This window comes from Mchenga conophoros, linkage group LG3 (genome assembly GCF_057382185.1).
Source record: "Mchenga conophoros isolate Kocher_MC1m ecotype Shallow Benthic linkage group LG3, M_conophoros_male_GT1.1, whole genome shotgun sequence".
NCBI classification, from domain to species: Eukaryota; Metazoa; Chordata; class Actinopteri; order Cichliformes; family Cichlidae; genus Mchenga; species Mchenga conophoros.
In genome coordinates, this window is record NC_140528.1 from 42000275 (window position 1) to 42024466 (window position 24192).

Consider the following 24192-nt stretch of genomic DNA (forward strand, 5'->3'; position numbering starts at 1 on the left):
ACACATTCACACACACATTCACACACTGGTGATGGCAGCTACATTGTATCCACAGCTGCCCTGGGGCGCACTGACAGAGGTGAGGCTGCCGGACACTGGCGCCACCAACTCAAAAACAGAGTTAAAGTAACAGAGTCTCCCTCTTTTGCTGTTTTGTAGTGCTAGTCTCAACCCATACTCTTTATAACACATGTCCACTTAGATTAATATCATACAACTGCAGTCAAAGCTTCTTCCTCTACGACAGCAGAATTCCTCCTCCTCTTTCCTCCACCCACAGACAAAGCTGTTGATGAAACCTCTCTGTTCAGTTCAGACTACAGTCATGTCACGAACTCTCCATTTGTCATGGATGGATTCTCTTGAAGTCCTCTTGTTTTTGTTTGGGATTTGTGACGCTACATGTGAGTGAAACTGAGCATCTAATGTGTTTCATATTTGTTTGTGTAAGAGCAGCTTACTTCATCTATGGTATTTCAAATTTTGCATTGCTGAAGTTTTAAAGTTTAGTTGAATATCAGTGTATTTTGAATCAGTTCTTCCAGGGTTGAAAGGGCAGAAAACAATGTAAAAAAATCAACAACTGTTTTAATTATGTAATACTTAAATGTTTAAGTCACTCTAACTTGTGTCGAGGGATCAGCATGTTGTTAGTGTCACTTTTATTCCACTGACTGTTTCTCCAGCAATGATATTTCTGTGTAAGATCTTTTTCTATTGCTAGAATATTGTCTGAACAGACTGGTTGAACTGAACATGAGCAGGAGGAAGTTTCAGACTGATGAAATAAGACATTAAAATACCACAGTCACAAAGCATTGAAAGCTGAACAGCCTGGATGTTGTTACTTATATGATAACTTTAAAGGAACAACAGAAAATGTCTATCACATTTCCTTTCATTGCACATACAATAAATGTGTTGCTACATACTGCTATTCATCCTTTTCAACCAAAATACCATAATTATTATTCATAGTTATTGTGGTGTGACCTTGTAATCTCGTTTGACCTTTGACATGCTTCAACACCAAACAGGCTGAACAAGGCTAGAAGCAGGTTGCGAGGTTAACATCTAGGGATTGATAAGATTTTCACGATTCCGATTCCATTTTCGATTCTGTTTAACGATTCGATTCTTTATCGATTCTTTTTAAAAAAGGAGAACACTAAGGTCGATTAGCTTAGAACTTTGTTTTATATCTTCTCTTTGAACAAGATAGAAATTTAGGAGTAACATGGCCTTACAAACCCAGCAGTGAGATCTTAAGAGATCCACAGCCTACGGCTCTTCAATGTGGTGTCACAGGGTCCCCAGGAAAAAAAATTGTAAATGTAAAATAATAAAATAAATATTCTTCTGTAGCAATAACAAAGTATAACATAAATTATTCTGTAGCAATTACACAAGAATATCCAGTAATGTCCCTGCCTACAATTAAACACATTCACTTACCGAAAATCGGGAGCATCTGCTGTGGCAAATGGGTGCAAGCCTTTGACCACAAACTTAGTCACTGCTCGGTAACATTAGTCTATTCTGGCTTGAAAGGAGACGCTACCGGTAGACTGCAGCGAGAACTGCCAGCATCTGAGCCAGCCAGACTCTGTCTCTCTCATCATGGTCACCTAAACGCACAGTAATGGCAGATAAGGCAGATCGCGCTAACATAATATGCACTGTTAGTTGATTATTTACCTGCCGCATTAACGGGAGAGGACGTGCAAACGTTACCGCTGCTGCTGGGTTGAGAGTCACGAGTCCAGAGCGGAATTAAAAACACGACATTCATTTAAGGTCATCGCGTGTTTTGTGAGCAAATGCTTTTGCATATTCGTAGTGTTTCCTCCCTTAAATGAAATATCTACTTTGCAAGTTGCCCTGTTGTCATCCGTTCTTGTAAAGTATAACCAAACTTTTTAGCGTTTGAGCCGCCATGTTTCCTGCCAGGTAAATGACGCTCCGCAACGTGGTGACGTCATTCGGGGCGACTGGAATCGATAAGGGAATCGTTTGCAAAAATGGCAAACAATTCCAAGGAATTGAAACAGTGGGAACTGGTTCTCAACAAGAACCGGTTTTCGATACCCATCCCTATCTGCATGCTTCATTTGTGTAAAAACCTTCCAGGCATCTTTGAAGTTCTGTGAAAATTAAGTGAATCCCATGATACATAGGTTTGCAGATCCAACTTAAGGAGCAGTGACTTGAATTCATTTCCTGAACTTTAATATTTAACATATTAAACAGAGACTGTGATCTTATTTGGCTGCCTGTCACCCTCTTAGTGTCAGGGGCTGGGATCTGTGACCTAGCATTTTGAGTTGATTGTTATATTTGTGATTTCTTAGGTACATTGAAAGGATGTTAAATTCTTGTATTGTTATCAGGTTGCCTTGAGTTTTAAGTCTAGTTTATTCTATTTAATCTTGGTTATGAGTTTGTTTCTTTTTACTATATTATATGGTCTGCATTTGGATCCGTTCCTTAAACACAACGGCGCTCCCTGCAGTGACACTTAGTTTCCTTTAGAAGCATTGAGGGGACTGTTTAACAGGACTCCAGCTGGTGTTTCTGTGCAGCGATTAGCATCGCAAAGAAAAGAGGAACCCCAACACCAGGTTATACTGTAGAGTCTCCTCATAAGCCATTGTTGGTCTTATTTTTTGTGGTACTTAAATAGCAAAGCCGACTTCCTTCCTGCTTTTGCTCTTCTGTTTAGGTGCAAGAGACATACACGTAGCTTTCGTAGCTTTCTCTTTCCCCCTCTTTTTTGTAAGCAGAATTTTCTTGAATTACAAGACTTACTCTCGCCCTACTTTCCTCCTCCCATATTCTCAGAGCTGTTCACTAAAACTTCTCTGTTTCGTTCAGACTACGACACTCCTTAGAGTGTGCGAGATGAATTCTGTCAAAGTCGTGTTTTTGTTTCTGATTTGCATTGTAACATTGTAACACACTGCAGTCTGTAGGTGAGTGAACACTTTTTTAAAAGTCTCTTTTTAACCAAAAAAAACCCCAAAAAAACATCAGTATGACAAGTGGGTCATATTTGAAACTGTGTCCATGTGTTTAAATGACATTTGGTTTGTAAATATTATTTCGTACAATTGATTTTTTGTGTGTTGTTCAAATCACAAAAATCACAAAAAAGAAAAGAAAAAAGAAAAGCTGAGTACACTTTCTACTATGTGATAGAGTAGACAGCCAAACCACTCAAACCTTTAACCTGCTCTAACATGCATAGATGAGTCAGCATGTTGCTTGTGTTGTTTTTCCTCTTCAAATTCCTGCCAATGGCTGGATAAGTGTAAACAAGCCTAGTTTAACATTTTAACACAGTTATCACAGCAGTAAAACAACACTGTGATTTAAAAAAAAGGGGGGAAAAATACCTAAACACATTTTTTTCTTTTTAGAAAATTTGAGAAAGAAAGCTTGTGACTTCACACCTGAAAACTGTTAATAACAAACATTTAGAGGAACTCCAGGGAGCTGAGAGTCAGTGAATTGTAAAGAGTGCTAAAACATCATGAGGTCGGTTTAAAGATATAATAAACACAGGGAAACAAGAACACCACTCCATTCATCTCTGATAAGTATGAAATCACATGTTCAACAGGAACCTTAGAACATTTATTCCTTCATTATTTGATCATTTCTACCTCAGACAAGCTCATCTCTGATCCAAAAGATAAACTTGTTCAACTTTGGTCTCTATCCCTGTCTGAGGACTGTGTCTGTGATTCAGGTTGTTTTCATTGATTCAGTTACAGTAAATAAAACAGAGGAGAAGCAGACTGTCATCACCTTCAGAGTTGGAACACAGTTCAACATCGGGTTTCTCTTTTCAGACCATTCTCTGTAAACTCTATACATGGTTGTGTGGGGAAATGCGACCAGATCAGAAACACAGATCTGAAAGTCGAGTACTGCAGCTGAGAGTAACCACACAACAGACGGCTAAAATAGAGCCTGGGTCTGTAGAAAAACATACATACGAGGCAGCAGAAAAGGAGTCTGTGTGGGTTCACTACTATGTTAACTTCTTACATGTGCTTATGCTGTTCTCGATCAAGCCTGCATATCTTCCCTCTCACTGACACTAACATAAAACTTAAAAACTACAAAAATGTGAAAAAAGCAACACCAGGATGTCAACAAGGAAAACCTTTATTCATAAAGTTCACATGAGCAAAGCCAGGTGTTATGATATCGCATGTAATTCAGTCACAGTGAACTCCCTCTGATGGAGCATGAGCTTAGAACTGATGCTCAGTGGTCACCGCCCCAGTTTCATCATAGTCCTCACACAATCTCTGCTCAGCATTGGTTGCTGTTGCCATGGGGATAGTCATTTTCTGTAACATGAGGTCATCAGAGAAATAATACAAAAGCAATCATAAATGATAATGATAAATTATCGAGGAGACTCAGGGAGTTACCTTTGGCTCTGCCTCGATATAGAGACATCACGATGAAAGTGGAGATGAATTATGGACAGAACACCACCAGGTGACAGACTACTCTGATCACAAGATGGAGGGTGGTAGAGTAAGGGGACAAAGCAGAGGTAGGTGGCATATTTGTAGAAGTGGTGGGCGAGGTTGTGGTTGTAGGTCTCCCTGCAGAGAGAACCCCACCTGTTCAGTTAATATGTGGATGAAGTAAGAGGTGAAATCAGAGTGAAGCTCCTCACCTGTGACAGTGATCCAGCTGGATGGAGACTCTCCATGACCGCTGATGTCACACTTGTAGAGGCCTTCATCAGACCTGGAAACATGCTGGATGGTCATGTGACCTGTAGGCTGCTTCCTGATGAGGGAGCCATCTTTATAGAAAGCAGCTGGGAGGTTGGAGGGAGTGGTCTTTGTTTTACAGAGCAGAGTGACGTCATCTCCCTCCATCACAGGGAGGACAGGACTCTGCAGGATCACTGATCCACCTCAACACAGAGACAAACTACAGCATTTCATCCATTTACACACAGCTTCATCAACACTAACTCCACACACTCAGCTTACCAGTGACTGTCAGGCTAACCATGTTACTGATGGGACCCTCTCTGGACTCACACCAGTAAACTCCACTGTCTGATTTGTGGAAGCCAGTGATGTTACAGGAAGAACCAGCTGGTTTTCCCCACTCCTCACACTCAGCTCTGGTGTCTCTGCTTGTGTTTCTCCTCAGAGTCCATCCAGCAGAGCTGTCGTCCTCCTCACAGCTCAGAGACACAAAGTCTCCTTCAAAGAACTGAGAGCTGCTGGGACTCACAGTCAGACGAGCTGTGAGGAAGACTTATAACAAACACACAAAATAAATGATCTTCTTGCAATCTGTCAGAACCACCAAAATTCTCAGTCTGCCTCCTCTGGCGAAATGATAGGTTTTGTGTATCTGGAATTTTTAAGGATGAATATACTTCCTTCATACTTATGAAGGTCAAATATTCAGCAGGCTTCAGCCATCAATTACTGTAATAATTATCATGCTACAGCAAAACATTAAAAATAGCCAGAGGTATAATTCATTTAGAGTTTAAATGGACTGACCTTGATTTGTCGAGTGGCTCAGCAGTGAGAGACCTGAAGAGAAATGATGCTGAGGTTATTTTGCGTTTGACATTCAACAAAACACCAGTGAAAACAGAAAACCACCAGAATGTGGAGAACACAGACGTCATGGGTTTGGTTGAGTTACGCAATGATGAGCAGAGAGAGGAAGAAGCAGTTTTCTCTTTTATCTCCTACACAGAGTGCTGTGTTCTCAGCTAGAGTGTGGTTAATATCATCAGTGATATTGACAATACAAAGATAAACCCCCGCGTATCAGCTTAAAAACGCTACAAAGAACCAAGGATAGAGGAGGATTAGATCTGCCTAATTTTCACCAATACTTCTTAGCCAACAGGCTTCAGTTCATCTCAGAATGGTCAAAACATACCTTCCTAGATGAGCCCTGGCTAGATGTTGAACAGGCACTATGCAAGGATCTAGAGATTTCAGACCTACCATTTATTAGCTCAAACATCAAAAGACATGAATGCTTTAAAAGTATCAACATCAGCTTCTCTCTGAAAGCATGGTGGGAGTTTCTAAAAATAACGGAGTCTTCACTAATCCCATGCAAACGTACACCTATCTGGAATAACCCTGACATATTACAAAACAATAATATGATTAATTTCCCAGAATGGAGTTGTAAAGGAATTAAATACTTAGAACATATATTAGAGGGAACAGAATTTATCCCATTTGACAGACTAGTTGCACAATATGGGATCAACAAGAAAAGATTTTTAGAATATCAACAAATTAAATCCATAATAAAAAAGAAATTTAACCTCAGTCAAGTTGAATTACAAACACCACCAAGTGCGGCACATTTCCTTACTCTTAAATCCCCCAAATTATTATCTAAAATATACAGAACACTTTCTAAATTAGATGAATCAATATCCCTTCCTATTGCAAAGTGGGAAGCAGATTTATCAGTCAGCTTAGACCAAAACTTCTGGTCTCAGATTTGCTTAAAAACTTTTAAATTGATTAAAAATCCCAGTCTGCAATTAATACAATACAAAATACTACATAGAGTGCACTATACAGGTCATCGGATGTTCAAGATGGGCTTTACATCTTCCAACAACTGCTCACACTGTCAAAACAATACACCAGACAATTATATCCACGCTCTTTGGTTCTGTCCACCAGTGCAGAAGTTTCGGCGCGAGATATGTGAAGACTTATCAAAGTGTCTGAAATGTAACATTCCAACTTCCCTCTTAGTGTGTTTGTTGGGCAGCTTAGATAATGTCACTTCAGAAAACAATATAGCCCATATGGTTTTCACTGCCCTATGCATAGCCAAGAAAACTGTCCTCATGAACTGGAAAAATAAAAACAATCTTAATTCTAACCAATATAGAAATTATCTATTAGATTACATTAGTTTTGATACAGCCTCGGCCACCACATCAGATCAATTGCTCTGGGCTCCTTTGATCGGCTCCATCACCTAGTGGGGGTGGGGGGGGTCATAGTTTGGTCCCGCCTTCAATGTTGTGATTGGTGTGGGGGAAGGGACAGGCTTAGGGCGTCGGGGGGTTCCCCGGAGGCATCTTCCTTGGGGGGCTCAACCCGGGGTAGCGGTCATGTCCGGTTGGGGGCTCTTTTCTGACTATTTCCTCGTGGCTGCGTGCAGCGGGGCTAGGGGAGGGTCTGTGATGATGGACGTGGGTTACTGACCTGGTAGCCTGTCTGCCCCTGGGTGGGTCCGGGATGGGCGTGAGGGTCTGGGGGCGCTCCATCTCTGGGCCGGGGCCCTGGCTGGGCCTCGGGGCCTTGGGTCCTGGTTTGTGTGTTGCCGGGGTTGTGGGCGGGTGGGTGCATGGGGGCCCATCCCTGGCGCAGGGTGCCGCCGGTGTGTCGAGCCGCCTGTGGGGCTCTTCAACCGGTGGGGGAGATTGTCACACCTTGCAGGAGCTTTCCTCCCCTCAGGAACTCTCTGCAGGAGGGGGAGATACAGGAGAGGTGGAGGAAGATCTCAGCCTGGGCGTCTATTGTCTCATGTAGTCTGGAAGACGAGTGGATGGTGGGGTGGGTGCAGTTTTCTCTATGGCGGGGTTGGGTGGACTGTCCCGGGCTCTGTGGGGCCGGGGGGGCCCTGCTGCGCTGGGCCCCGGTCTGGATGGGCCTGGGCCCCCTTTTCCCTGGCGGGTCGCGGAGTATGGGAGTGCCTACTGGGGTCAGCGGGGGAGCTGGCCCCAGGGAGGGGTCACCTGCCCCTCCCTTCCTTCCCTCCCCATCTCCAGCTGCCTCCCTCCTCCCGCTCCACCACAACCACCCACACATGCAGGGCCAGGAGTAGGGGTATGTCACCAGGGTGCAGAGGAGGCTACCCCCCCCTCTGTCCCCTTCTGGCTGCCTCTGCCTCAATTTTATCCCACAACTTAGACATTCACATTACTCACACCCTCATTACACATACATATAGGATCTTGGGGGTGGGCACGCTACACGGAGTCCAAGTTACCATCGGGGTGTACACCTCACCCCTGGCATCGTTGCCCACCTCTCAATTTTAAATACACGTAGACATTGAGGGCTAACAGGAGGGACTATGCGCTTACCTGCTGCTCTCTGGCAGGTAGCTCCATGCCCTCCTGGGTTTTAATTGCACCTTAGAACACACATGCATCAACACTACAATGAGCGGGTGGAGGGAGGTTTGGAGTCTTCTCTCACCCCGGTTCTCTGCAGCCTGCTGGAGCGGGGGGGCTAGGAGGAGTTGGCCGTCCGGCTGCGGTCTGGGGTGTGGGGCCTCCCTGCTGCTGCGGAGTCGGGGCGGTCTGCCTCTCCCCACCGCAGGGAAAAGGGTAACACCACCTGGGTCTGGGTGCGGTTCCCCCCTCCAGGGGCAAGGGTACCTAGACCTGGTTTGTAGAGTACGCTTGGGGAGTGTGATCGTGTGTACAGCGTCTCTTTATATCTGTCTCCACGTCGGTTGAGTGTGAAGTGCACATGAGAGCATGAGGGTGGGAATGGATGTTTGTATCTGTGTGTGCCTGTATGTTTGTGTCTATATGTCAGGTTGGGTATCAGACGCCACCTCTCTGGGGACATCTCGGGCCCTCCAAGGTTTGGAGGCCTATCTCCACCCACCACCACTTCCCCTGCCGGTGGCGGACTCCCTCAGGTGTCGGTGCGTTGGTGGTTCTTTGTATCTGGAGGTGGGCGTCCGGGTACACACCGGCTCACTCCTTAGCGGCCGCTTATTGGGGCTCGCTCGGGCCATTTCTGAGGTGGGGTGCCCCGGCCTCTTGGCCTGGGGCTCGGTCACTCAGGCACAGCTGGCTGCCGGCGGAGCTCATGGGCGCGTCACTGCAACTCCCCCTGGCTTCTGCTCCACGGCTGCTGAATGAGCCCTCATCTGGGACTCTCCTTAGCTCTTACTGGGACAGTGGCGCAGCTGCCCCTCTGTGGGTCTTCCTTGGTCTCTTGTGTTCTGGGGGCCCCTGGATGTCTGGAGTTTTGATCTCCTCCATACCTGCTTCATACCATAGAGGACAGGGCTGTGGCTCCCCACACTCCCTAGCAGATCATTACATGGAGAAACCTTTGGAATGCAAGCATGCTGATCCACACAGGTATGCACACAGGTGTACACATGGGTATTCACAGACGCGGACTAAAGCTTTCTTGGCTGCTGCCTCAAAGCACACTGTGCGCTGTCTATCTTGCGTGTTGCACAATATCGTTTATTATTTAGTAACTATTGATATCTATGGCTAGCTAGTTTATTGTGATGGTGCTTTTTTTTTCTATTATTATGTTGCTCTTTGTTGTTTGCTGTCTCCTCTGTTTGTTTTTCCCCCATACAGGTGACCCAGGAGTTTTTTTGTTTGTTTTTTTTGTTTTGTTTTTTTTTTCTCTCTTCCCCCCCTTCTCACCGTCTCTTCTCCCCTTTGGTTTTCTTTCTTTCTCTCCCCCTCTTTCTTTCATTCTTTCCCCCTGTCCTATCCCACAGTTATGTCTGTCCCGTTTGCAACTGAAAATAAAATAAATTCATAATTATAATAAAGGTCAATCAAATGGACCAATATGGCAAGGCCATGATGATCCACTTGGTAAAATAAATCCGCTTGGCATCTTTCTTGGCCTCAAGACAACAATTCTGATGGCTATAGATCCAAACGGGACACAAAAAAGAAAAAAAAAAAAAAAAAGATATTGACAATACACTTACCTGAGTACTTAACGGAAATGCTCCTCACTTTATATCACATTCAGGTATTTCTTTATTTTGCAATTTTTAACTTCAGATTACTTTATGGTCTTATTTTGATATAAATAAAGAACCTCAGCAGCATGTAATTTATTCCAACCATAAATAAGTAAATAAATATTTATAATCCAATATTATAATTGATATGATTCAGCAGAATAAGTACAATTACTTTAGCTATTTTACTTAATAGATGGCAAAACCTTTTTATTAATACTTGATTCTAACTTTTACTGCTGCAGCTTCCCATATCTTACATCTCTATGAGCTCTGCATATTCACCTATAATTCAATGTATCTGTATTTCTAATCAATCCTGTTCTTGGTCTCGTCGAAAAGTCACCTAAAACAATTCTGATTCTACACCAAATGTTGAAACAATGGAGCCTGAATGGATTCTTAGCCTGAATGATTATCGTCCTGTGGCCCTCACTTTGGTGAAATGCTTCAAGACACTAGTCCTTCAGAACATCAAGGGCTATCTTCCCCCAGACCTCTACTCCAAACAGTTTGCATATCGGGCGAACAGAAACACAGAAGATGCCATTGTCGTAGCTCTCCACTCTGTGCTGAGCCACCCAGAGCAGCGGCAAAGCTACAACTGAATGCTCTTTGTGGATTACAGCTAAGCTTTCAGTACAATCATTCTCATCCTGACTTTCTCATCACCAAACTGGTCACTCTTTGCCCCCCCCACTTCTCACATGAGCCTGGATAAAGACTTCACACCAACTAGACCCAGACTGTTAGACTCAGCCCCACAGAGGATCATCAGCTGCCCTCCATGATGGACATTTATACCTCCTGCTGCCTCATCAGTGCATAAGACATCATCAAGGGCAGCTCCAAATCTGTTTTTGACCTTTTCAACCTGCTACCCTCAGGGAAGCGCTACAGGTGCATTAGAAAAAAGACTAATAGACTCAAGAACAGTTTCCAAAAGCCATAATCTTACACTGACAACACAATTTAACCCCCAAACCCAAGGACGCCCCTCTATACACTGAGTTGATCATTACTGTGCAAGATTTAATATGTGCAATAACCAACACTGTAAATATAAAATCCTTATTTACTTTTGAAATTTCTATATAGCGCTGCAGAACTGTTCCCCTTACCCCTCCCCCCTTTTTTTCTACATGTCTGAACTGGGTAGGAGTTGCTCTTAATCTCATTGTACACGTGTATAGTGACAATAAAATGCATTTTATTTTCTATCCTGTTCATTAAAGTGTACTTACAGAGCAGCCAAAGCAGGTATGTGTTTTTCATCCTACTCTTGGTGATATCAGCGCAACACTTTGGCCAGTTCACAGTCACTTAAAGTCAGACCCTCTTCCTCTGTGAAAGGATGCCACTGTTGTGGTTTTTCTTCAAAGCAACGGTTTCTTTTTAACTGTAACAAAGAGGAGGGGGAAAGCTTTAATATGGTCAAACTGAACAATAACTAACTCTAAAGCAACAAAATTAGCTGGCATAAAAGGGAACATGGAGACCTCTGTGATGCCTTTACTGAATGTTCAAACAAGCATTGTGAGTGGCTGAAATAATTCAGGAAGCCGCAGACAAAAATAAATACAGGTAAATTAACACATCTCAGTACCTGTGTGATGCCTTCACTGACAGTATGATGTCTATGAGTTTGTGAGCAAACTTTTCTTTTTGAACCTGAATGACCAGTGATTTTGGTTTAAAGATTTTCTTAAACGTGACTTGTGTTGGTCGTGTTGCAGATTCGTGGAAACAACTTGCATCTTCCTGTAACTGACCGTGGTTCGGCTGAGAGGAAGTGAGCGGAGGCGTAGTGTGAATGCTGTTTGAGCGATTGCACCTCTCTGCAGGGCCGTGCTCAAAGTTAAAAAGGGGCACATTGAACCAGGCTGAATAACAACAACACACATTCATCAAGAATCTAATATGGGCAACAAGGCAAAGCAAACGTAGCCGATGTTTTACCTGATGGGTACAATGTTGCTGTTAAGGGGTTTCTGCTGCTCCTGCTGCTGATAGTGCTGGAGGGCAGGGCTGTGCTGATCTGAGACTGTAGACAGTAAAAAGTCCATAGGAGAGATGGTAGCTGATTAAACAAGTGTCATGATATAATAACAAAATGCAAAGATTGGTGACAGCGCTTGGAACCATAAGGCAACGAAAAACTGTGAGAAATAATTTAGGCTCTGCCTGTGAATCACTCTTTGCTTCTCTTCTTCCATCCCATCATTTCATATATCACTCTCCACTTGCTGTCTATCTGAGAACAAGGCACAACTTGCTATTGCAATAAACTATAATCTAATTATCCACACCTAACAACTCCAGCACTTAATCTAAATGATGACAGAAAAATGTTATAGCACTGCCTTTAGTAGTCTCACACAGCTCCTACTGTTTCCTCCCCATGTCCTTACCAGCCATGTCTGGACAATATTATATCATGAGTAATATTTTTTTTAAAAATCCATCTAAATAAAACACACACATGCACACACTGTGACATTTTAGACCTTCTTCAGAATACTGTATATACTATGGGCATCATGGTGCTGATCCAGAATCCTTACATTATTAATTATTACTAGAGCTACAATAATAAAGCAATGAGGAGGGGGAAGTAATAAATATGAAATAATGTATTTATGATGATTCCATTTGTTTCACTATCCACTCTGTGCAGGGCAAAGCTTATTACATGTTTAAACTGTAGAGATACAATCATTTTACTGCTGTAAAATCCAACTTTTGTCTTATTTAAAATATAAATCTAATATAATCTGCTTCTTAATGTATGTTCTTTATTATAACTATATATCTATTATCTATATTATAATGGCCTGCATTTGTATAGCGCTTTTCTAGTCCCTAAGGACCCCAAAGCGCTTTACTGTCAGTCATTCACACACACATTCACACACTGGCGATAGCAAGCTACATTGTAGCCACAGCTGCTCTGGGGTGCACTGACAGAGGCGAGGCTGCCGGACACTGGCGCCACCGGGCCCTCTGACCACCACCAGTAGGCAAACATGGGGTTAGTATCTTGCCCAAGGATATTTGGCATGCAGCCAGGGTGCAGCCTGGGATCGAACCACCGACCTTCTGGTTAGTGGCTGACCTGCTCTGCCACCTGAGCTACAGCCACCCCCCACTAATAATGCATAATTATGTGGACATGCATATTAGATCGTTTTTAGTGAAATATAATCCCTCCAGAAAGGCAGGAAAAGCCCGGAAACTTACTTTAAAACTAAATATGTTCCCTAAAACGGTGACAGAGCTACAGACCCATGACGGCCTTACCCAGTGAGCTAGCAGCTATGACCAACACTACTCCTGGAGTTAAGGACAGGTAATGTTTGTCACGCTGTTGCACACACAGAACGCTCATTTGTTTCAGTTCGTCAGTTGCAACAATACAGCTTACCAATGTGTACGTAATAAGCTAATACTCTTGGGTGCTACACACTACAGTGTACGCTGCACACCTACTTACTGGTTTTGTCGCGTCAGTCTGTCTCTGGGTTAGCTTGTGTTTCTCCTACAGCTCCGGACCGCAAAAAATGCGCGAGCTCTTTGTGAGCTCGTTCCCGGTGTTTTGTCAAAAAGTGGTTGTCTGAAGCAGAGTGAAGCTGACCCCCCACCCACTTGAAACGTAAAGGCAAATAGGCGGAGCGGTTAGTGCTACGTTTGTGCAGGTAAAATTAGCGTTTGTGCTTTTGAGATATTAAACATTATTTTATAGGTCATTCAAAGGTCACCATCCCCCCCAGACTGCTCCAAAACGGGCCAAAATGGTCTACTTTTTTAGTGCTACGTTTGTGCTGATTTGTGCAGGTAAAATTAGCGTTTGTGCTGCTACAGTATCTGAGATATTAAAAGTTATATTTTTTGCTGAAAAATGTCTTTTTCAAATGACCTTTCACTTTGTGTGTTCACTTGTTCAATAAAGTTCTGTTAAAAAAAACCCTCTTGTTGTATTTAATCAGCTAAATTTGTAATGAGTGTATTTTTTTTAACTTCAATTTCTTTACTTCAATCACTTTTTGTTCATAAAACCACGATGCAAATGCTTGAGTATTTTTTTTTTTAGAGTGGATTAAAAAAACTTTATTGAAAACTACATTTGAACATTTTACACTCCCATGAACACTTTTTGAGAAACGAACAAGCTAGCAGTCTTTTGTAGTGATGGGCAGATGAAGCCCCATGAAGCACTGAAGCTTTTCATCCAATTGGTTCACCCCAACGCGAAGCTTCATGAAGCTTCATTTGCTCTAGCAGGACACCTACTGGACGTAAAAATAATAGCTGGCATGAATTTGAAGAGTGTGGCATTTTGCACACAGCCTGTAAATGTCAACAACAAAAGGAGTGTGTAAAACATGTATATTGTAGTGATGGCAGTATACTGTGTATATTTATAGTGGCAGTATGGGAAATGATTATTTGGAAATGCTTGAAATGGAAATGATCATTTACTGTGAGGTGAGGTGTGGTTGGGGTGTGGACAGTAGTTGTGCTTTTGTAACGTTGAGGTATGGACAGCTACACACTGAGGCTTTGAGCCTCAGTCCTGCCTGTTCACATTTTATTCTGTAAAAACTAAATTTTCACTGCTTTTACGACCTTTTTAGTGGGGAGAACATAGCTAGGATTTAATGATTTAACAAGTCTTTTGAATCCTTTGTCCTCCACAATGCTAAATGGCTGTGAGTCCTCAATCACCATGCTGACCAGGTCTTCATCTATTTGAGATTGTTCTCCTGAGGAAAGACAATAAAGACAAAGCACAAATATAAATATCACACACGTAACTTATTACAGTTGTATAATATTGTTATATCATTTAGTAACATTACTGCATCCTATATTATCATTGCATTTGATGGCTCACCTGGTCTTGCTCCACAATCGCTGTTCCCCTTATTCTCATGCAAAGCTCTGTAGTGCCTAAGCATGGATGAGGTGTTGTTGTTATATCCCAGCTCCCTGGCACATAGCAAACACTTCACCTTGTACAAAAGTAAAGACAGCTTAACATAAATTGTATTGCACCATCAGTATCATGAAAATACATCTTCTGTAGAAATTTACATACCTTGTTGGGAGGAATAAGATCAAAATGTTCCCTCACAGGGGAGGACATCCTCCTCTTCTTAGCTGGCTCCATTCTCTCCTGACTTTCTCTCCTCACTCTCATAAACCTCCAAACGGTCTCCAAACTCTCTCTAACCGCAACTCTCCATCAAACACCCACATTTTTGAATGAAGTCTGAGGGGTTTATATCGCTGTCATAGCTCGCGGCAAAGTTCGAACCACTTCATGAACCAGTCACGTGGTACAGCCGGGCAGCGAGGCTTCGGACGTCATCATTTTCAGCTCCTCCCATAAATGAAGCAAGCCTCGATACGCGCTTCGCGGAAACGCCCCCACCATTACTCGACACACGCTCCGAAGCCTCGATACAGAACGTCCCATCACTAGTCTTTTGCATCAAATACACATTTTCTGGCAGAAAAAACTATTAAGCATGGAACACAAGAAAATAGACTCAAGGAAGTAACAGAAGACCAACAATGAGAACATAATTCACAATACAGAGTGACAAAAAACACAGGAAACTCAAAACACTTGGTCAAAAAACCCAGGACCCTGAAACTTATTGATCTCAATTACTACATTTTCAAACAGTGTATAGTATACAGTATACAGTGCTTAACACACTGCTGCTATTCTTTTGCTCTTGAATGAATTGAAAAACATGCTTCAGGAAATAATTGTTTTGATAATAGTTCATCTTTGATTTAGTAAAAAGATTAAAGTGAAAAGTGTTTATTGCTAATTTGAATTCTCAATTACAGGATTAAAACCAGAAAATCATCATTAAAACCATGTCATCATGATTTTTATTTGTTGTTTTTATATATTTATTACAGCTGGCAGCAGAAATCCTGAAAATATAACATAACATTTAGAATTGTATTTTAACACTCTAAGACCCAACACATTAAAAAATAGCCAGCAAATTCAGATTTTTTGGAAAAATGTTTTTGCTATATCATGTTGTGTATGATAAATTTTTATTACATATTTATTCTGCATTTTTTGTATCGCTTTTGATACAGCAGGCATTTTTTTTGCTGCTTTTGGTTGACAACAACATCAATTTTAGACAAAAAAAGAATTGTCCGTAACATTTTGAAATTATAGCAAGTATTGATCATGTTGATGACATAGAGGTCTCAGAAACTCATGTATCAAATATGACACAAAGGGCATTATAGGGTTGAATTGTGTGCTGTTCTATTGTAGCATCAGGAAACTCTGAGGATATAAATGGTAGTCCAGTGTCAGTAACACATTTAAAGACGTGTTATAAGTTAAACAATGAGGAGATCAGTTCTACAGAAATAGTGACATTTCACTTTTTGAAAGATATTATAGTTTCACTTGAGTTAATACATCAAATCAGCACCCACAGAGCCATCTGCATCGCATGGAAATATTCCCATCTTTATTCTATTTGTATAAAATTATGTATTTTTTGTGTTGTTGTTTAACAATAAACCATACAAAATTTCATGTCGTAAAAACACAAATGTAAGGACAAGAAATGCATCATTGCCAAAACAAGACCCTCACCCCCATCATCTTTATTCACAATATTCTATTTTGTTAAAATTGTTCTAATTGTTCAAACATGTTAATTTTGTTAGATCTATATACACTATGTATATGCCCACTGATGCCTTCTTGGGAGATGCCTCCAAGGGTGGTGGAGAATGTGTAAGTTCCTGTGGGACTTCCAGATACAGACGGACAAATGCTGGTGGATAACAGGACATAGTGGTGGTAGACAAGCTAGGCGAGTGGCTCCAGGAGATCCCAGTAACAACATCGGAGACCTCTATCCAGAGTGCAGTCCATAGGAACAGCTAAGATACTGCGCAGGACACTCAAGCTCCCAGGCCTCTGGTGTGTGTGTGTGTGTGTGTGTGTGTATATATATATATATATATATATATATATATATATATATATATATATATACATGTATATGTGTGTGTGTGTGTGTGTGTGTGTGTGTGTGTGTGTGTTCCTCGCACTGTAGTAAAAAAACTACTGACATCTGTTTATTGGGTTTTATTTCATAACTTAGTTTAGGACTTGAATAAGTCTTGATTGATTTTGTGACTCAGGTATTTATTTGAAGTTTGACTAACTCTTGATAGAAAGTTCGTCCTCCAGAAGGTTTCATGTTGGTGCAGATCAGTTGTGTCTCTGAGACATTTAACATCAGGTTTTTTCTCTTTTTGTTGTTTCTCAAAATAAAACAAAGAGCAGCACAGACAACCAAAGCAGCCGAGGATATTCCCATTCCCAGTCCAACACGACCAGACCTGTCTTTAGTCTCTTGAGGTGGAATTAAAGATGGTTTTGGAGTTTGACGATTTTCAACAATGGCTATCAAGGAAAAACAAAAAATTCTTTGTTAATCATCAAAATGGTTGCTGGCATGTAGATTACTCAAATTACAAAATCCTCAACTTCAAAAAGTCTACACAAATACACATGGCAGCCAGTGTTACAGATAACCAACTATTAGAAAATAAATTCTATTAACACTTACGAATAACACTGAGACTGCAACGCGCAGAACCAGAGCCATTATCGTCCCTCACTTCACACTTGTACAGCCCAGAGTCGTTTGACCTAAGTTTGGACAGTTGAAGTCTGATTCGTCCTTCTCTGATGGCATCTCTGTCACTCTGGACTCGTCCTGAAAACTTTTCAGACACTGATACCTCAACACCAGCATAGAAATGATACAAGTCTGAGATTTCGCTATCAGTCATTTGAACACAGTGAATAAAAAGGTAGCTCCAGGAGCTGTCATGTGTGGTGGTGAACGTCCACTCCAGTGTGATGTTGTGGTTCTCCTCTGCCCGATAGAAGGTCTGTGTCACATTCACTACAAATGATTCTGTTGAGGACACAGAGAGGGAAAGAGAGGAGCAGACACTCTAAGAACTGGAACAGGCTAAAAGCAGCAAAAGTGATTTGAGCAGCAAAACTCTATTAAGTCAAGTTAAATAACCCACACAGTTTACAAGATAATCAGATTTTAGAAAGAAAAGTCAACTCAACTTACTAGTGACCTCGAGTTCACTGCTGGCAGAGCCAGACCCATAATCGGTTTTCACATGACACGTGTACATGCCCGAGTCCTCAGTCCTGAGTCTGGACAGTTGAAGTTTAATTCGTCCTTCTCTGAGGGCATCTTTGTCACTCTGGACGCGTCCTAAAAACCTTTCATCTTGAGACACTGACACCTCAACAACATCACGTATATGATACTGGATTTTGTTACTGAAAATTTCATGGACTTTGCCACTACTTTTCTGGTCACAGTTGATAAAAATGTATTTGGGGTCAGGTTTGGTTGTGAACGTCCACTCCAGGGTGATGTTGTGGTTCTCCTCTGCCTGATAGGAGGTCTGTGTCACATTTACTATAAATGATCCTGTTGCGGAGACAGAGAGGGAAAGAGAGGAGCAGACACTCTGAGAACTGTAAAAAATATGTTATTGAGCTTTAATTGGAGTTCATAAAGTGAAGCCGTAAACTAACCAGAGACACATGAGGTGAGGATGATGAGCAGCAGGATCCTGCAGATCATCTTTTCCCTGTGAGAGGAGACAGAAGTGAAGAGTCAATGTGTGAGATCAAATGAAAATACAAACCAAAACAGAGCCGATAACAGAGAAAAACACAGTTCCCGGGGTTGCCCACGTGAAAGCAGTGGCAACAAAACAGTTCAGGGCTCTGACCATGTAGGAAATGCCGCAGCAGTGGTGAATCAAATCTGGCAGACAACCATGTGGGAAGCGGTGGGGAATGAAATCTGGAGGCGGACCATGGAGGAAGCTGCGGCGGCAGCAAAAAAGGTCTTGGTGGCCCGACTTAGCCGAACAATGCACAGACTCTGGGTTGACAGGTTCAAAAAAAATTGTAATTCCTGGCTCGGAAAGAGCGGAACGATAACAAACTTCAAAAACCATCACCAAAGAATACCATCAGTTATAACGGTTCACGCTATAACTATAAAGAAAATACTGATTATGACTTTGAGCAAAGGACTTCAAATCAGTCAAACAGTGTAGGTGAAAAATGTGTTTAGATTGTGAGTCAGTTGTTAAAAAAGGCAAGTCAAAGTAAATTTGATCCTTATTTAAATGCTGACAAAGCAGAAGTTGGCATACATCAAAAAGAAAGAGAAGGATTATGATAACAGGTCAACCAGAGCTGGGGGAAGACGCTGACATAAATACACAGGAAGACAACGAGGGAAGCTGGAGCACAGCACAGATGGATAATAATAATGAGACAGGGGAAGAACAAACACAATATGACATACACTGATGGAGAATATCAAAGTAAAACAGAGATGTAGAGTGGATGGGGAGAGAGGCAGACATGATGGGCTGGGGAAACAAGATGGAATAAAACAAGGGGAAACAAGGTACAAAAACTCAAACAATATAAACACAGACACACGGAGGGAGGCACATAGGGCAAAGACACGAGGGGAAATCTAATAAACAATACAGAAAAAAACAACCTAGGAACCACAGAATAACCACAGAGAACAAGTGAACCTAAAAATAATATAGAAAAACCAAAAATGCATAAAAATCCAAAGCACTGGGTAAAATGGCCCAGGACCATGGCAGGATATCTTTCCACTTTTTTCATTTCCCAAATTTCACATCCTCACGTCCTCCTTTTAGTTCTACCAGAGATACAAGTGGAGGAAGTGAGGAAGAGAGGAAGTGAGTGTACACTTTATCCAAAACCTAGTGGGGGTTTGCTCATGTTTACTTTTGTCGCACTTAAGTCATCAGTTTTCCACATCTGTCAGCTGTGGAAAACAGCAAACTTATAACATACAAAGATCTAAACTGAAACCTTGTGTTAAAAGCGCAGTATCCACTGCAGCCACTGTCTGTGCTTTATGCTCTTTTTTGATCTTTGAAGTTTTTTTCACAGTTCTCTTGTTCCAGTTAACCTTTACTGTGACCAGAATCATGTACTAAGTGCTAAGGGAACTACAATCTAGCTGTGGCCACTTCTGGTTCTAAATTATTGTCTAAAACTACAGTCTGGAGTCAGTTAGCTACAGTTAAAATTATTTTATTCTATTATTGTTATCAGCAGGGCTTTATCAGGGCTTGGTCAAATTATTTTGAAATGGTCTTGTTTGTAATTTTTGCAATCAGTAATCCAACTTGATTTTACAACATAATAAATTACTTCAAACATTAAAATCATTACATTTCTCTTTGGCCTGAAAAGCATTTTAATTGTGAATATTTTGTAGTTGTTAAAATTAAATAACACTTTTATAAACTTCACTGAAGTAATCATCTTTTCATTTTCAATTAAATATCCAAAAATAATACTTAATAACATAAATATTGGTGATGTTACTGTTAACAAAGCATCCATGCTCACCTGATTTGTTTATTTGGCTGATCTGTCTGTGTTCCAGTTGGTGTCTTTCTCTTCTACTGGACTCCAAAACTGCTGTAAAAACCCAGAAATGCTTATTTTATCCTCAGGCACTATAGGTCTTTAATTATGACCTATTTAAAATATTTCCTCCAGTTCTGTCATTTGGAAAGGCTGTGACAATATGTCGACACAGGTCGTCTACACGCTCCTCATCTTTCCTTATATAAAACAGACTTCTTATCATGCCAGTGAAAGTGAACCTTAAAAAGCTCAGATAACAGAGTCTCCTCCTCCAAGCAGAATAATACCTCATTTCATACACTGCTTTTGTTTCACACACACTGCCCACATCTCACATCCTCTTCAGTGGAAATTATACAGAAGGTGAGTCACAGTAACATGCTGCCAGGTTGGGGTCTAGATGGTGTCAGAAGAGGAAGTGACCCCTTAGCTTGGAGTCTGAGAATGACAGGGAGTGACCACCTGGCAGTTTTGAAAGTTGTGGACAGTTTGGGTAGAGCAACATGCATGAGTGAAGAACAGTGGGTATTATTGTGTTTCAAGAGGGGACAAAAAACAGCGTTCCATGTCACCAAGGGCAGCTTGGAACAGGCAATGGTCCAAGCCATTAGGAACTGTAAGGGAAATCTTACTATGAGCACAAGCTTAACAGTGTGAGATGTAAGACTGATGGGAGAGATGGCTACATTAATACGTGGGACTCAGCTGCTGATTGCAGTGTTGAGGCCAAGGCCTGCTCCTCTTCTCCCTCTCATTTTCTTCATTTATGTGTTTGTTTATTGTTTCCTGGGGATGTAAATAAATCCACAATTTATGCTCAGTTTTTGTAAATAATCAAAATAAACAAAACAACTACAGCACATTTTCATTATGCTGAATTTCTTTTTTTTTTTTTAGCATAGAAAAGGAAACACTTTTATTTATTAACATCTTTCAGACTTGAGCCGAGTGGAAAAGTTACTGCATCCATAACATCTAATAAATGATGACACAGTGAGGAAGCTGTAACCTTTCTAAAAGTTTAAAAGCCATTTTTGGGTATGGGTAACAAAATATACAGATATATATCTATATCTATATATAGATATATATCTATATATATCATATTTCAGGTCTACAGCAGTTAGCATTTTCTTCTAAAAAAAAACACAAGCAAACACCCCTGTTAGCCAATAAAACCTTCACTGTGTGTGCGTTTGTGTGTGTGTGTGTGTGTGTTCAGTATGTGTGGGCAGGTGAGCCTGTCATTGACTTCCCGGGTTTTGATGGTCAGCTGACAGACGTCCACATGTGGGATTATCCTCTGAACTATAAAGACGTTTTCTACTACATCACTAAAAGCTACAATGGGTAAGATCCTGTGTGTTTGTGTGTGCGTTCCAGTTTTTCATGTACAGCTAACTTAAACCTCACTGCAGCACAGACCATCATCACTGCATTAAGATTTTTTATTTTTTTTTTTGCCTGTCCCATTCGGTTCTTTAGCCGTCAGAATTGTTGTCTGAAGACCAACAAAGATACCCAATGGATTTATTTTGCCAAATGGATCATCGTGGCATTGCCGTATTGGTCCATTTGATCGATCTTTGTTTTTATTATTTATTTTATTTTATTTTCAGTTGTTACAGATGGGACAGACATGAGTGAGGGATAGGAAAGGGAGAGAGAAAGATGGAGGAAAAGAAAAACAGAAGGAGAGAGGGACAGTGAGAAAGGGTATGCTGATTTTCTTTCATTATAAGGAGACCACACTATGCACATTTGGTAAAATGCTGCATTGAGAAACTCAAGTTTATAACAGTTTATCAGAAAATATCTTTTCATGTTAACATCAAATTGTAGTGTAATAGTTATCCAACAAAGCTGCATCCTCAAGTTTGCCAGATAATGAGGCCGTATGACAGTTGTGTGGACTCTCTACATTTATGGTGGCAGAAATGCACCTTGTTGTGAACAAACACAGAGTGGATTTGTTAAATGGACCTTTACATGAGTTCTGATGTGAATCTCTCCCACAGATGTTCTGTTGCTCACACAGAAATACTTTCATGTACTTTAATAAGATTTGAGTCTCTGCAGGAGGTTAGCTGAGAAAATGACTTACAGCAGAAAAAACATCACATCAGTTGACACAGCTGAGACATCAAAATCTAATCAATTTAACAGATTAGCTGTTTTATCCGTTTTGTGTTAAAATGACAGATGGCACTAGAATTATAAACAAACTGAAAACTTGTTTATGCCAACTGGCAGATTTAATTTATGGACAGTCACAGGGGTGGATTAGTAAATGGTAATGGTAAATTAACTGGATCTTTTATAGCGCCACTCACCACTTTCATGTTTTTTCATAATTAACTTGGGGTTAAACATGTGCTCTGGAGTCTGTGGAGTCTGTGGAGTCTGTGGAGGTGGTGGAGGCGGTGGATGAGAGGACGATATTAGTAAAGCTGGTTGTCTATTATGAACAACCCACATCACCTTCTGCATGAGTATGTGAGTGAGCTGAGCAGCTCCTTTAGTCAGAGACTGAAACACCCTCGCTGCAGGAAGGAGCGTTTTCACATTTCATTCATCCCGACAGCCGTTAGACTCTATAACTCCTCAATCACGATGTCATGAGTCACTGGACACTGTGGATATCCACGGTCACCACTTCATGCATAATGCACCTTTTATATGTATGGACATGTGCAGGTATATGTGCATCTACTAAAAATTCCAGATGAGTTTAAATCTCAGCGACCTCAATCTCAACATCTAGTTCACAGGTCAAGTTTTATGAAAATCTTGTGAATGTGATAACTCGAGGAAGTCACCTAGGATTGTAAACTGATACCATTGGTGCATCTAAGAAAACTCTCACAAGGATTCAAATCTCAAAGACACTGACCACAAGGTCAGTGGTCAAGTTTTCCAAAAATTCTTTGACTGTGATAACTTGGGAACAAGGTGACGTAGCATTCTGAAATGTTTGCTGTTTTCTTTCACTTACCTCAACCTATTTCTACTCTCTATGATTGGTATTAATAGCTCACTCAATGGTATAGACCAAACTCTGAATCAATGTACAAGGATCTTTGATATTTCAGATTTGTGATATTTGCAATTGATAGATCTCTAATTTTAAATCAAACTCTCTCTTAATCAATAAACTAACTAATAGGGTTGCAAACTCCCAGCAAAAAAAAAAAAAAAAAATAGGGAACCACCCCCCACCCTCCACCTCATGATGCTTAATCAACGTAATCAACTTTAATTTTATGCAGTGTGGAAAAAAATGCACAGAAATCAATTATTTTTCAAGAATAATTAAATAGATTCAACATCTTTCTTCAACAGAATTGCAGACTGCACAGATGGTACCTTCCCAGAGGAAAAAGTACTATAGCTTACTAGGGTATATTAGACTTAACAGTTACTATATACAGTAATGGACTTCTATATATTTTACATAAGATTACATAAACTTTGGGTGTAAGATTCAGATAATTATTTATTAAAAGCTAGACATTTTAAATGAGAATAAGAAAGAAAAGTGTGTCTTTGTGCCCCCTTTTCCCTGTTCATGCCCTATCGGCCCCCCGGCTAAACTTTGCTAGACCCGTCCCTGCACAGTTACCAGCCGTCAGCTGCTTAGAAAAGGATCCTGGTGTAGAAAGTAATATTAAATAAATTCTAACAACAGCTTATCAAGCTTAAACGTGCTGCTGTTGTTCAGCTGCTGGTTTCTTCTTTCTGGTGCGAAGTTGACCAAAAACAAACAAGAGAGACTCGGGACAGAAAAGCCGATCAGCTGATCATTAATCAGTTTCATAATTGAAGTAGCAGCAGGAGAGGGAAAGAGAGAGGCAGTCGCTCCATATATCAGT

General features: G+C 41.1%; 2 protein-coding genes across 2 annotated transcripts; both read right to left on the minus strand.

Annotated features, from left to right (window-relative positions):
- Positions 1-4155: 4155 nt before the first annotated feature.
- LOC146578739 (Fc receptor-like protein 5) lies at positions 4156-13398 on the minus strand. The gene is made up of 8 exons (XM_085268992.1): positions 13277-13398; positions 11743-11827; positions 11028-11182; positions 5553-5585; positions 5025-5297; positions 4700-4945; positions 4446-4625; positions 4156-4361 (listed from the first exon to the last, which is right to left on the minus strand). The coding sequence occupies exons 3-7, from the start codon at positions 11056-11058 to the stop codon at positions 4495-4497; spliced, it is 714 nt and encodes a 237-aa protein (XP_085125118.1). The 5' UTR covers positions 11059-11182; positions 11743-11827; positions 13277-13398; the 3' UTR covers positions 4156-4361; positions 4446-4494.
- A 3537-nt stretch (positions 13399-16935) lies between these two features.
- On the minus strand, positions 16936-18464 carry LOC146578740 (uncharacterized). Its single transcript, XM_085269148.1, has 4 exons — positions 18416-18464; positions 17937-18308; positions 17415-17768; positions 16936-17248 (listed from the first exon to the last, which is right to left on the minus strand). Exons 1-4 carry the CDS (start codon positions 18462-18464, stop codon positions 16980-16982), a joined length of 1044 nt encoding a protein of 347 aa, XP_085125274.1. The 3' UTR covers positions 16936-16979.
- Between the last annotated feature and the right edge of the window lie 5728 nt (positions 18465-24192).

What these genes read in the sequence shown, in the direction of transcription:
- LOC146578739 (XM_085268992.1), bottom strand. Translation starts at nt 11,058, where the DNA reads ATGAAAAACACATACCTGCTTTGGCTGCTCT. An exon ending in ATACCTGCTTTGGCTGCTCT is followed by an intron (nt 5,586 to 11,027) that starts GTAAGTACACTT and finishes ATTTCTCTTCAG; the next exon opens with GTCTCTCACTGCTGAGCCAC. An exon ending in CAGCTGGATCACTGTCACAG is followed by an intron (nt 4,626 to 4,699) that starts GTGAGGAGCTTC and finishes TTCTCTCTGCAG; the next exon opens with GGAGACCTACAACCACAACC.
- LOC146578740 (XM_085269148.1), bottom strand. Translation starts at nt 18,464, where the DNA reads ATGATCTGCAGGATCCTGCTGCTCATCATCCTCACCTCATGTGTCTCT. An exon ending in CCTCACCTCATGTGTCTCTG is followed by an intron (nt 18,309 to 18,415) that starts GTTAGTTTACGG and finishes TCTCCGCAACAG; the next exon opens with GATCATTTATAGTAAATGTG. An exon ending in CAGTGAACTCGAGGTCACTA is followed by an intron (nt 17,769 to 17,936) that starts GTAAGTTGAGTT and finishes TGTCCTCAACAG; the next exon opens with AATCATTTGTAGTGAATGTG.